A 13,801-nucleotide genomic window follows, 5' to 3' on the forward strand; every position below is an offset into this window, starting at 1 on the left:
TGGTCTAAAAAAGAATGTTATTATACCTTTATTGTAATAATTCTCTCCCTCGCTTAGGAAAACCTCAGAAATACTGAATTTCAAGTTCTATGAAAAGCATTACAGTAATAAAGGCAACTTAATGCTCCATGAGAGGCGGTTTGAGTCTTTAACCAGAGTTCTGATTTACTTCTTTGACATCCCAGCCCTGAAGTATGCCCCAATACACACGCAGAAGCATAAAAATAGATTCCCAGCTGTGCATATTAATACCCATCTGCTCAGATGTTAATAGACTAGGTCATTAAAAAAACAGCATTTTTTAACCCAGGAAGTACTGCAGTCTTTTACGTTAAACCACATTCAGTCTTTCCGAAAGAGATGCTTCCAGGAGTAGCAAGGCAGAGGGCCAACTGTATCCTAAAAATCATCTTAAGGGAATCTGGCTGCTGGGCTGCTGTCTCAGTTCATTTTCTTCACACTAGAAGAGATATGACCATACAGGTTCCAAAAAACTTTGCTTAGTGTGATTTATTTCAGAGAGGAATGCTTCCTTCTGCTCCTTGTATGCAATTTTTGGAATATTTCAGCTGTATCTCAGGGAAACTGTGTCTCTCTCTGAGCAAGCTTGTTTAAGTTTTGGAAGCGTTGAGTAGTAACACTGAGAAGGAATTAAGTCGTTTTTTTCCACATAATTACCTGTATTTGTTCGGATATGTTATTATGATTGCACATCTCTCTTGGAGCAGCAGTCTCTCACCTCACATAGGCTCCTCTCCTGGATGAGAGGGCTGGGGGCTGTCTGAGGGGAGCTGAGGGGCCTCAAGTTTTAGGAAGTCTTGAGTTGTTGCAACACTAAGAAGGAAATAAGTGGGGGTTTCCACATAAATACCTGCATTTCTTCTGATATGTGTTATTATAATCGCACATCTGTCTCGAAGCAGAGTCTCCCACCTCACATAGGCACCTCTCCTGGATGAGAGGGCTGTCAGACAGCCGGGTCCCGGCTCCCCTCAGACAGCCCCCAGCCCCCCTTCAAACGCTCCGGCTCCTCTCAAGACTCCCCCGGCCCCGCCGAGGCAGGTGGGAGGGATGAGGGGAAGGGGAGTAGCCGAAGAGCCAGGAGTTTCCCCGAGCGCTTCCCGACACTGACAGCGGGCGGAGGGAGGGAGGGCGGGAGGTAGCGGGCCGGGCCCCCCGCTATTAGTACCGGCCCTCGGCGGAGCCCGCCTCAGTGCGGAGCCACCCCGGTCGCTCGCCGCCTCTCAGCACCATGCAGGGGCTCAGCGCCGCGCCGCCCGCCGCCTTCCTCCTCCTCCTCCTCAGCGCGCTGCTGTCGCCGGCGGCCGCGGCGCCGGGCGCGGAGCGGGAGCTGAACCCCAGCGGCCGTTTGGCCGCGGGGGCGGCGCGGGTGGCACTGCACTACCTCAACTTCCAGGCGGGCTCCCCCGGGGCGCTGAAGGAGCTGGGGCAGGTCCGCAAGGCCACGCTGAAGGTAGGGGGAAGCCGGCGGGGCAGGACGGGGAGGGGAAGCGGGGTGGCTGCGGCTCCGGAGGAGCGCACCGCTGGTGAGGGGTGAAACTCCCCAGCCGCGGTCTTTAAAACGACGCTGAGAAAAGTACAGTCTACAATAATTATTATAATAAAATAATAATTATTATAATAAAAGAGTGGGGCAGCGGTGCGGGGCTGAGCCGCCCTGAGGTTAGGGCGGCCCCGCGCTGGGCGCCGGGCACCTTCCCGCCTCCCTCAGGGAGCTGCTGTCCCGCTGCCCCTTCCCTCAGGGAATTCGGGGCACCCACGTCCCCTCAGAGAGCTGCTGTCCAGCCGCCTCTTCCCTCAGGGAGCTCAGGGCACCCAGTTCCCCTCAGGGAGCTGCTGTCCCGCCCCCCCTTCCCTCAGGGAATTCGGGGCACCCGGGTCCCCTCAGGGAGCCGTTGTCCTGCCACCCCTTCCCTCAGTCACCTGGGTCCCCTCAGGGAGCTGCTGTCCCGCCACCCCTTCCCTCAGGGGGCTCGGGGCACTCAGGTCCCCTCAGAAGGCAGTGGGGATCCACCTCGAAAAGTCATGATTTAAACAGTACCCAAATCCAAGCCCAGTGCCCCGTAGGGTGGTTGAGGTTGCTCTGAGTGCCCTGTCCTGCAATCAAAAGCAGCATAGCGCAGATGAGAGAAAGAGGGAACCGAGGCACATGGCAGGCACGTGATGGAAAGAAAAGAGTTTGATAGGGAAACATTTTTAGCAGAATCGCTTCTGGAGCGACCATCTACTTTGTGTGAGTAGCGACAGAAAGGACTTTGGCTTTCTACCTCTGGAGACCAAGAGTTTCAACTAAAAGGCAGTGCAGCTCCCATCAGAAAACCTGCCTTTCTCTTCCAGAAAAACATGTCAAATTGAGGTGACAGAAAGAGGTGGGAGTCCTAGATAGGAGCAGCTACAGGGGCAGAGCTTCCACATCACCAAGAGCTTGTCAAGGATGCTCAGAGCAATGCCCAGGGTAGGCCCAGTGTACCTACATCCTGTGCCCCAACGAGCAGGGCCACTGCCCATGAGCACCGTGCCGTGCAGCCCTTCTCTTCCTCTGGCCATGGGTTTGGGTTTTTTTTTTTTACAGCTTACTCAGTTTCTGAAAGTAAGAAAACAGGCAAAAATTTTGGGGGAACATTTGTCCAAGGCTGTAGATCCTGGAAGGAAAGCACTACCTTCCTGGAGAGCTGAGGAGGGTCTAAGCTATCGCAGTGGATGAGATTTAAAACCCAGCCCTCTCATCTGGTCTTTCTCTCCAGGCTAGTGCTGGGCAGCTCCCAAAAGCGAGGGCTGGTGGTTTTGGATTCCCAGTCTGAAGTCCCAAATGCATGACTGGATTCTGGCTCTGGCATCTGAAAAGGAGATATTAACTTTTCTCCTTCAGCATCTGCACAGCTTGTTCACCCTCACTCCTAAAATTGAGAATAAGATGGTGTAGTGTAAAATTTTCCCTTTCAAGAAAGAAGTTCCAAGCCAGCCTAAAGTGGCTTAGGATGGATTGTTGCGGTCCTTAGAGCATTGAACTTGAGCCTCGATCTTTCACATACATCCCAGCTGACTGTGGTTCCAAAACAATTTCAAGTCTGCGTTGCACACAATATTTACCAGGCCAGTATAATTTCCAGTTAAATTTGACAGAACACAAACTACTGCCTAACCATTCCAAATTTGAGTATTACTTTGTGTAACACAAGGCTGAAAGATGGCATCGGTCATGCTGCCTGTTTGGGAAGGCAAGCACGATGTCCTGCTCTAGATTTATCTGAGACCATACCCTTTAGGTTATCTCACTTCTCATCATCATTCCCAACACAACAGTACACATATAGTGTGATAGGTGCTGCTCACGGATGTGCTAGTCGGGCATTTCATTCTTCCTGTGAAATTGCTGCAGACACCCATGACAAAAATTGGTATTTGATACTTCTCTCGAAACCTGCAAGTGCTCCTTCTGTATTTACTGGGCACTTTATTGGGTAGTGCACATACATATATATTTACATATACAAATACCTGTGCCTCTTTTAAAGCACAGCAGCGTGGCCTCTGGGAGCAGCGTGTGCTACTGGAAGCTACTGGTCTAGTAGAGACATATCAGAAGTACAGGGTTGGTGCAGATCCTCTTTCCAACCCCAGTGTAACTGACTAGTTGTGAGGTAGTTCTGGTTGCGGGGAGGGAAAGGGATTTTTTCTACCCACTATCAGCCACCTGCCTTTTAATATAGGAAAGAAAAAAATTGGTTCATTATAGAGAAGTGAAATGCTTCATTATTTCCTCACAGTACTCAATGCTGTAGGAGCACACTGTAACCACTTTCTGCACTTTATTTCCCCTTTTTCTTTGCACACTCTGTGAAAACAAGAGGAGAAATGTACTAGACGTGGTGACTTCCTTCTTTCCTGTCCTCCACTGTGAAAAATGAAAAGAATTTCCTGGAAGGAATGTGCTATATTATGTGAATGCAAGAGACAGAAATGTTGGGGGCTTTGGGGTTTTTTTGTTTGCTTGTTTTTTAATTTTTTTTTTAAGAAGGCTAGTTTCCTATTGGTTAGTATATTACTGGATCTAGTAAAAATAGGATAATTTTATCATGGAATTTAATCAAGAGCACTGTATTTTAAAACTAACATTATTAGCCCACTAGCCAATGAAACTGTGGTAATCAGAAACAGGACTGGAGACAGTCACCGGTACAGTAACTCTTAAATGTGAAGGATTTTTCAAGTTCAGGTAAAATGAGACTTCAGTGCTTTTCTCTCCCAGCAACAAACAGCAGGGATACACCAAACATGTAATAATTCCTACCTTGCCATTGGCTGCAGTTTTCTTTTTGTTGTCCCTTCTCATTCATGTGGGTTTTTTCTTAAGTGAGTATCTTCTAGGAGACAGCAGCATGCATCTTATGGAATTGTTGACAGCTGCACTTTAAAATACATTTTTGAGAAGCATTAGTGTGTGCCAGCTGAAGATCCTAGAATTCAAGAGAGAAACTTTCACAGCACTGACGTAGCAGTCTTCCATACCGAGCTGTCCTGGAAATCCTAACTAAGCAGTGAACCAGGAGAAGTGTAAAGGTAAAGCTAGGTAATCTCTTGACTAAACTGCAACATTTGCTTAAATTGGGCTACAAAATACAATTTTACAGATGGATGTTTCACTTCACAAGCTCACCGTGACAGAAAACAGTGCAATACCAGAGCTATGGTCCTAATATTAGAAGTCAATTAAAAGTTTTCTACTTATTTCCAAGAGCCAGGACCCTACGTTAGGGTGGGAAAGGTAAAATCAGTGGCAGGATAGGTAAATTGTCTAGGGCAAGCTAGAGAGGTCGAGAAAATACCCATCTCTGCTGGTTTTTCCCTCCCACCTGGCGCAGCCCGAGGGCTCACCCACGTCTCCAGCACGTCCGGAAGCCCCAGGCCACCTGGGTTGGCTTGCGGGGACTGTGGCAGGGCTGCGAGGGGGGAATCCCACCAAACACCTCTTGTACTCCTCTCCAGCAGTGCCAACATCTCCGTGCTCAGCGATCGGGTCAGCGCGCTGGTCCAGAGACCGCAAACTGGTCCTGGGGAAGAAATGCTGGTGGGAGAACACACAGAAACCTGAGCAAGGGGTGAGAGAGGGATTGTGCATTTCCGTGCCAGTGAGGAGTCTGAGCAGTGTAAACCAATTGCAAAACCACCTCCTTTGGGACCTGGAATGAAACTACTCTTAAACAGCTCTTCTGGCCTTTATAGTATTAAAACTCTGTCATGAAAGTTGCATTGATTTTGAGCCCGGAAATAAAACAATCCCATGACCCAGATATTCAGTGGAAAAATGAATTACTCACTTGTTTTCTTCTCTTTTGGACACTTCTATCTTTGGCTGCTTATCAGCCCGCCATCACTGTGTGACGTCAAATATTCCTGAGCTCTTCTTTAACTCACACTCTGTGATGGCTTATAGTGATGCACTTTGGGATGGCAGTGGAAAGTAACAGTGAAAATAAAAGCAATGTTTTTCTTAGAAACTAGAAATACTTTTGTAAAAGTTAAAATTGTTTCATGCCAAACATACCTTCTCCCTCTCCCCGGTAAGGTCAGAGCAGCCCTCTGGTAGACATACCCAGACTAGTATGTGTTTTAGCTGTGCAGCACCACTCAGAAGTGTTCTAGGCGAGTGGTACTGCTGTGGGGGAGTTGTTGCAAATGAAGAGACAATATCCACTTCAAAACCCACATCAGCACAGAATTATGTATTTAAAGCAAGTATGTACCAGGTCATTTGTCAGGAAGCTTTCCTACAGCCCTTCTATTGAGAGGAATCAGAAGCTGAATAATTAGTTTATAAAAAGTTCCAACCGATTTTGTTTTCTTCATTAGTGCTTGGTATCAAGGAAATGCAGTGAAACTGCTGAGATGTTTTGTCAGAATCTGATTACTATTCTCAAAGTTATCACAGCTCTAAAAATGATTTTTTTCTTTAGCACAACAGGTGACACCAATGCAAGAAAAATAATATTGGAAGAATAGTTGAATATATTTTAAATGACCCAATGTGCTGGACAGAAAAGATCCAGCTTAACTCCAAAAAAGCTTCCGTTACTAAGACCCTGATGTGATGGGGCGTGTGCAGCCAGGCTGCTGCACTCTGCCCCTCGAGGAGAAGGTTCAGCAGGAAACCCCCTCCGCTGTCACCAGCCAACTCAGAGCCGAGTCTCTCCCGCTTCAGGAGCGGTGTAGTCCTGCCCACTCTTGCAGGTTCTCTCATCTGTGGTACTGACGCCAGGAAAAGGAATAAGCCTAGGTCAGTGCGCTTAAAAAATACCCTTACTTGATCAAATGAAGAATGTGAGAAGCAACAGTGATAACACCTCTTGGGTAGCTTTACAATAATTAGAAATTTAAGACTTAACTGCAGTGATTATCACGAGAGATTAGACTCTTCTTTCAGCACAAGTTACTGATTCTTTTGTAAACCTGCATTCCAGAAAGCTAGTTTTTACCATTTTGCTATGCTAAGAGTGTCTGCTCATGTCATAATCTCTGTCATTTTGAGGACAAGGTTTTAGCCAATACACAAAATGGGGACAGGAGAGGTGGGAATGAGGAAGCAGAGAAGAGATGATAAAGGTCTGACCTCATCATTTCTCCCTTTCCTCCATCCCCTTCGTGGTTGATCTGGGTCCAGCTCCAGACTTGCCTGATTGTAAAGCTTCAAGAGGGGCTTTTATAAAAGTAGAACAAGTGACTAAACTGATTTCTGCTCTTATCTGCAGCATGTAACCCTGTGTACATACTAAATGCAGGTGCAGGGCTGATGGCCTTGCCCTGGGAGGGAAATTTGCTGACATCACGCTATTAATAGCTTCCTGAAAGAAAGTGTGATGGGAACACAAAGGCCCAGGTTTAGATAAATAAAACATGCATGTTTGCTTTGGGTTCTAATCTTCAAAATTATGCAAATAGCCAGAATTCTCCTCCTGTTTATCTGAAGAGTATTGATTTAAAAAACAAGTAAGACTGACAAATGAATGCTGTTGCTGGAATACAGTAATTTGACTTATGTACACTTTAGAAGGCAGCTTGTTCTCCAGTAAAATACAATTTCTACACACTACATCACACGTGCCGCGCAAAGGCACCTGTGTAACTATATATCCTCCACTAGCAGCAGACAGAAGCAAGAAGAGGCTTGAGAAGGGAGAATGCCTCTTGTTAAACCAGGTTTAAAAAGAGGTTTATGACAAGGGAGAATGCCCCTTATTAAACCATTAAATACGCAAAAGGAATAAACTTTCAGGCATGGAAGTGACCTGGCTTGTATATCAGAAAGCTTGTCTGATAAATCACAGTTTAGCATACAGAAAGACTTATTTTCTTGCATTCATTTTTGACTGCTTTCAGCAAAGGAAAGGCTTGGAAACATACCAAACAGTTAAATGACACATAATGTCATTGTACAAGGAATTAGTTGAATAAAGTTTTCTACACTGTTTGTTACTCAGACTCCCCAAGTCAAACATACAGACATTTCAAAAATTAATGTAAAAGTTGGTAGGAAAGTAAGAGACTGACTAATGAAGTAAAGAGCAGATAATGCACATATTTTTTACTAGGCTCTGCTCTTACACTTTTGAATGAGACATTGATCTTGTTTTAGGATAATCGGTATTTTTCATGGCCAACGTTAAAAGCTAATTTCTGTTCTGGCATGCTTGGGGCCAGGACAGTCTGTCATATCCCGCACCAGAAATACAATTTGTTAACTAAACCATTTCTGTCAGAAACAGGAAAAAAACCCCAAACAACAACAAAAAAAAACCAAATCCAAGAAAATAACGTATTTCAAAGGTGTACATTTCTAAGGCTTTTCTGATGTTTTGGGCTACAAGAGGTACTTCTGGGCTACTGGCTGCCTCCCATCAGCAAGGAGTATTCTTTAATTTTTCCTTAACAATCATCATCTTGGTTAGTTGATTGGGCAACTTAATGACTGGTATTTTCAGGGCAAAACAGAGCAGGCAGATCAGAATCCTGCTCTGACATGTTGTGTAGCGAAATTAAGTCTTTTTCCAGTCACAGCAGAAAAAAAACTACAAAGGTTAGCATCCCTAAGATTAAATTAGCCTGTGTAATTCCTGTTCAGCTGTGAATCAGTCAGCAAGAGTTGATTCATTTATCTATTCAAGGGCACTCTGATAACCTGTGCAAAAAATACCTCCTTGGAAGCTGAACACTGCCTTGTAGTTTTATTATTTTTAAAGTTACTCAGTATCAATCTGTCCTGTGAAGGACTTTGAGCTGCGTTTTTCTTCTTGCATATCTCTGTGAGGAAAGGCTTTAAAACAGCCCTTAATTTAAGGCTTATTTATTGCTGGTGTGAAGACCCTTTGTGTCTGCTGCTAGGATCATCTCATCTGACCGATTTCCTGACGCAGCAAGGCCACGAGGTAGCCATTTCCTGCCGTTTCCCCCCTCAGCGCTCATGGCCACACCTCGGCGAGTTACAGTACGTAAGGATGCAGTGACACTGACAGCTGAACCCTTCTCTCTTCCAGAGCATCCCCGACTCCGGTCACAAGTACTACCTGCAGTTCACAACCGAAGACTACAAGAACGGGGTGAGTTGATGGTTCTCCACACTCCAACACTGTGTTAAATGAACATCAACATCTCCAAAATGGGGGACGTTTTAGTGCTCTTGCAAATGGAGCTTTCACAATGGTGAAATATGCTTCTACCTGCTTTCTACGGGGCACGGGTTGTTCCTAGGGTCACCCACAGAATCCCAGAATCATCTCGGTTGGAAAAGCCCTTGAAGCTCCTCCAGTCCAACCATGACCTCACCCTGACTGTTCTCAACTCCACCAGATCCCTCAGCGCTGGGTCAACCCGACTCTTCAACCCCTCCAGGGATGGGGACACCCCCCTGCCCTGGGCAGCCCATTCCAATGCCCAGCAACCCCTTCTGGACAGAAATACTTCCTAAGAGCCAGTCTGACCCTGCCTGGTGCAGCTTGAGGCCATTCCCTCTTGTCCTGTCGCTTGTTCCTTGGTTCAAGAGACTCATCCCCCCTCTCTGCACCCTCCTTTCAGGGAGTTGTAGAGGGCCATGAGGTCTCCCCTCAGCCTCCTCTTCTCCAGACTAAACCCCCCCAGTTCCCTCAGCCGCTCCCCATCAGACCTGTGCTCCAGACCCTGCACCAGCTCCGTTGCCCTTCTCTGGACACGCTCGAGTCATTCAATGGCCTTTTTGGAGTGAGGGGCCCAAAACTGAACCCAGTCATTGAGGGGTGGCCTCACCAGTGCCAAGCACAGGGGTCAGATCCCTTCCCTGTCCCTGCTGGCCACACTATTGCTGATACAAGCCAGGATACCATTGGCCTTCTTGGCCACCTGGGCACACTGCTGGCTCATTATCAACCAACCCCCCCAGGTCCCTCTGACTGGCAGCTCTCCAGCCACTCCTCCCCAAGCCTGTAGCACTGCTGGGGGTTGTTGTGGCCCAAGTGCAGCACCCGGCATTTGGCCTTAGTGAAACTCCTCCAGTTGGCCTCAGCCCATCGCTCCAGCCTGTCCAGATCTCTCTGCAGAGCCTCCCTACCCTCGAGCAGATCAACACTCCCACCCAGCTGGGTGTTGTCTGCAAACTGACTGAGGGTGCACTTGATCCCCTTGTTTAGATCATCAATAAAGATGTTAAACAGGAGTGGCCCCAAAACCCGGCCCTGGGGGACACCACTCATGACCGGCCACCTATCAGATTTAACTCCATTCACCACAACTCTTTGGGCCCCGCCCTCCAACCATTTTTTTACTCAGCGAAGTGTGTGCCCATCCAAGCCACAAGCAGTCAGTTTCACCAGGAGAATGCTCTGGGAAACGGTGTCAAAGGCCTTACTAGAGCCAAGTCACCCGAGTATCTCCTCCACCAGTCCTCTGCTGCGCTGGGGCTCAGCACACCGGCACTCCCCACTTTGCTCAGCACCTGAAGAGGTGGCCTTGTTTCACCTCAGGCAACCAAGCACCCCAGTGAAACTCTGCAGCAGGGCAAAGCCAGTGTCACAGTGTGGTCCTCATTATCCAGTCGGGGCTCCTGCTGTGTCCACACGCCAAAATGAGAATAAAGAGTTGACAGCTGCACATTCTTTTTAATTATAACCCCCCTTCATTCTGTCAGACAGTTGTCATTAGCAATTTTACTGTAAGCATCTGCTTTTCCGCTACACGCGTATTTTATGAAATTCAGATTATTTTCAGAATTTAATATGGAGCATTAGACTATTTTTGTTTCAAGGCTGACGTATCATACCACAAAAGTCCCTGTTATCAATTAATGTTACTTCCTGAGAACTCTCAAACATATTTCCAAGATGACTTAGTGCATTTCTGCTGCACTTTAATTAAAAACTTCTGTTAAATCACTTTAGCCTTGTGGTTTTAACCTATTCACTTTTCTGGGAAAAAAATTATATCCTTCTAAAGACTTCCTTGACCCCTGTACAGCTTCATACAAAGCACCCCACTAAGACATATATGTACTCCACATGTATACTTCACCTGTTAATACCAAGAGCTTTTTTAAGAACATGTTGCTGGTAAATAAAATCTTGCTTAAAGATAACACTTTTAAATTCTACCTTTACAGGAAAATGCTGGGAGCTGCCTTGCTACAGTGCTGTATCGGAGGACAAAGTTTCCGCCTGTCGTCAACATCAAGTGCATGCATACCAAGGACCAGAAACAAATCCAGGAAGAGGACAACAGACTTTACCAAAAAATTAGGCACCAAACCAAACCAATCATTGGGAACAATATTCCAGGTATATTCCTCCAAATAATCAACTGTATTTCATTTTATCTTAAAGAGCCTGGGCGCTGTTAAGAACACAAGCAAACGTAGACACATTTTAAAAAGAGACATGTATTTACAGTAGCACCCTAAACCATAGAGCTAACTATCCAAACAATTCCACCTCACCAGCGATTCTTGGGCAGAAAAAAAAACCTGCTGTGTTTAGCAACAACGGTGGTCAACACGATGTTGTGAAGGTGTTTGAGACTTAAAAACAAGCCTGTGCCATTTTATATTCAACTAAATGCAAAATGTCCTCAATAACAGCTCCCCTAACCCACACACCTCCCCCAGCGTGGGTGGAACTTCCCAGGGGATGACTAACAGAACTTTTCCATACTGGAAAGGGAGCGCTCCGGTCCCGCTTGTCCTCCCAGCCAGGTAGGGATGGCGGATTTCTCACCTCCCGGGGGGACCCTGCAAATAGTCTCTCTTGGCAATTTCCGTTCTGTCACGCTTTTACGCTTGTACCGTGACTGCAGGTTTAGCATCATTCTCCTCCCTGTTCAAGACTGTAAGATGCTGGGGGGAACAGTCGCTCTGCCAGGCAAAAGCGCTCTGTGAATTATAATTTTTCTGCTGAACAGCCAGAATTAATCATATTTCTGTTACTCTCTTTCCCCCTTGCAGACAGCTATGGCCACATTGAACCTGCCCTGGAGCCAGCATGGGCTTTGGCTGTTGCTGGCAGCAGTTACATCATGTGGGAAAAGTCAACAGAGAGCCTGGGTTACTTCCTGGCACAAGTGAAGTCCGTGAAGCAGTGGGTAAGCGAAGTGGAAATTACACCTCTGTGTCACAGAACCTAACAGTTTACCAAGCAGCAGAGAGTAAACCAGCCGCCCACAGCTCCCGCTCTCTGCAGCGGGTACGATTCTCCCCGTCCCCTTGTGGGGCATCTCCACCTCTGGACAGGTATTTTATCCAGGGTTTGGTGGAAAAATGTTACTCATTTGGACAAAATGTGGTTTTCCTTTGCGCGAGTGGATCTGTTGGCTTCTGGGGGTTTAATCGGGAGATTTGAACGTAGGGTCCTGCAGTTCAAGTCGCTCCTCGTGCCCATTGCCACATGCAGAGGCAGCGTCGGGTGGTGCCTGGCAGACACTGGGGGAGCAGCTCTGGCACCACAGCAGCAGTTCCCAGAGCTCTGTTTCCCTCAGGCACCCGGGATTGGCAGACAGCATTCCCTTTGTGCTCCCTAGTTATTTTGAATGCCATTTTTCCAAAGGAGGGATTAATAGGCAGGTAAGATTCTCCAATTTATCTGAGGGTTAAACTCTCCTGTCAGAGGGCTGACGCAGAAAGTGCTCCCCATCCCAAACCTGCCTCGCTCCCTGCACGACCTAAACGCCCTCAAGTAAAGCAGAGTAGGCTCTAAACTTCAACAATGTAACTTGTGTTCGTGACCATTTTCTTCTCTTTGATCCATGCCCAGATAAGGAAAGATGATTTTATTGAGTTTGACTACACTGTCCTACTCCATGAAATTCCAACACAGGTAAGAAAGCACACATGTGTTAGTATCTCCTTTCATCCCCAGAGAAACAGCATAAAGATCATAAAAGATGTGTATTTTTAAATCTCTTCTCCAGGAAATTATTTCATGTCACATGCGCCTCACTTGGCTCCCGGGTCACCCTCTGAAAGTGAAATACTTCTGTGCTTCGGAGAATCAGGGGCTCGAAGATGGATCGGGAATGGAATCTGGATCAGCTGCTGGGATTTTACATGGAAAAGGAGCAAATTTTTAAGAGAGATTGTTGGCTTTATGTATAAGTATTAAATGAGAAAATCCTTGTGTTAATAGACCTGGAGTTGTGATAATTTTTCTGTACAAGTCGAACAGTGAATTTGAATGCTTTCACTAGTCTGTTCTCTTGCAAAATTAATTCCTGTAATTTCTTAAATGGCAAGACTCACCTTCTGGAGTTCTACCTAAAAACTTTGCTACTACACATATACACAGATAAGCACACGCAAGTTGATTTTATGTCACTAACTTAGAGTAACATTGTTTGTAAACAAAGTTAATATATTTGGATAAAAATCTTGAGAAAAGTATTAACCTGTCGCTCTATTTGTCTACTAACTTTTTCTCTATGTTTTGGGATGCATAGATGCTGGTTTTTAACTTACATCTCCAATAAAACAAGCACCATTACGCAGGGTCGAGGCTGCGTTTTCTCTCATGTTGCTGCCGTTTGGCCCCGGCGCTTGTTCCAGCTTCGCCCCAGCGTTCATTAATTCCAGCTTCGTCCCTTCGTTAATTCCAGCTTTGCCCCAGCATTCATTCATCCCAGCTTCACAAGGCCCCACAGAAGCCGGTGACCAGCGTCACCATGGCCCTGTCCCGACGCCGTCCCTTGCAGTGTGAGCCGACATCAAAAGGAAGCTTCTTTTCTCCTATTTGTGAAGGTAACTCTGAAAATATTATCGATGGAAGGAAAACATGTTTTCTCGTCTCCCCACATCCGCCACTGAACCCTGCAAGCAACCGGGGTGTCCAGGAACACCTTTTCCCCCCTTCACCCCAAATCCTCCGCTCGGTTCCCAGCAGACCCGCCGTCCCACCTTCGGTCCCTGAGATTGTGCCAAACTGGCCCCCCGCTGCCATTTTCTTGCCCGTTAGAAGATTTCTACCAGGTGAATTAACCCCTTCCAGTGCGTGCACCTTCCTCAGGAAGCCAGGCAACGGTTCTGGGACAGCCCTGTCCTTGGGAACTCGCAGCACACCGTGCTCTCCCAGATCTGTAATCGCTAACGATGATTGAAGAATTCACCACAAAGCTCTAAATGGGGGATATTTAGGCTGGGTGATTTGTTAACCCCCCAAATTCAGGCATTTTCCGCAAGTGTATTAGAGTCTGAAATACGTTTTCTGACTGAAGCTTTTGGTCACAGCACAGAACAGGCATTACAATAAACTCAGTGAAGCAGCATTTCACATCCTCTTGG

General features: G+C 46.7%; 1 protein-coding gene across 1 annotated transcript; it reads left to right on the forward strand.

Annotated features, from left to right (window-relative positions):
• The first annotated feature begins 1,204 nt into the window (after window positions 1–1,204).
• On the forward strand, window positions 1,205–12,907 carry RARRES1 (retinoic acid receptor responder 1). Its single transcript, XM_074834368.1, has 6 exons — window positions 1,205–1,474; window positions 8,550–8,612; window positions 10,640–10,814; window positions 11,477–11,613; window positions 12,282–12,344; window positions 12,439–12,907. The coding sequence occupies exons 1-6, from the start codon at window positions 1,253–1,255 to the stop codon at window positions 12,595–12,597; spliced, it is 819 nt and encodes a 272-aa protein (XP_074690469.1). The 5' UTR covers window positions 1,205–1,252; the 3' UTR covers window positions 12,598–12,907.
• Window positions 12,908–13,801: the final 894 nt, after the last annotated feature.

Source organism: Strix aluco, chromosome 9 (assembly GCF_031877795.1).
Source record: "Strix aluco isolate bStrAlu1 chromosome 9, bStrAlu1.hap1, whole genome shotgun sequence".
NCBI classification, from domain to species: domain Eukaryota; kingdom Metazoa; phylum Chordata; class Aves; order Strigiformes; family Strigidae; genus Strix; species Strix aluco.

Coding starts and splice junctions, on each gene's coding strand:
- RARRES1 (XM_074834368.1), top strand. CDS start 1,253: ATGCAGGGGCTCAGCGCCGCGCCGCCCGCCGCCTTCCTCCTCCTCCTC. Junction 1,475..8,549: donor TCCGCAAGGCCACGCTGAAG/GTAGGGGGAAGC, acceptor TCTCTCTTCCAG/AGCATCCCCGACTCCGGTCA. Junction 10,815..11,476: donor CATTGGGAACAATATTCCAG/GTATATTCCTCC, acceptor TCCCCCTTGCAG/ACAGCTATGGCCACATTGAA.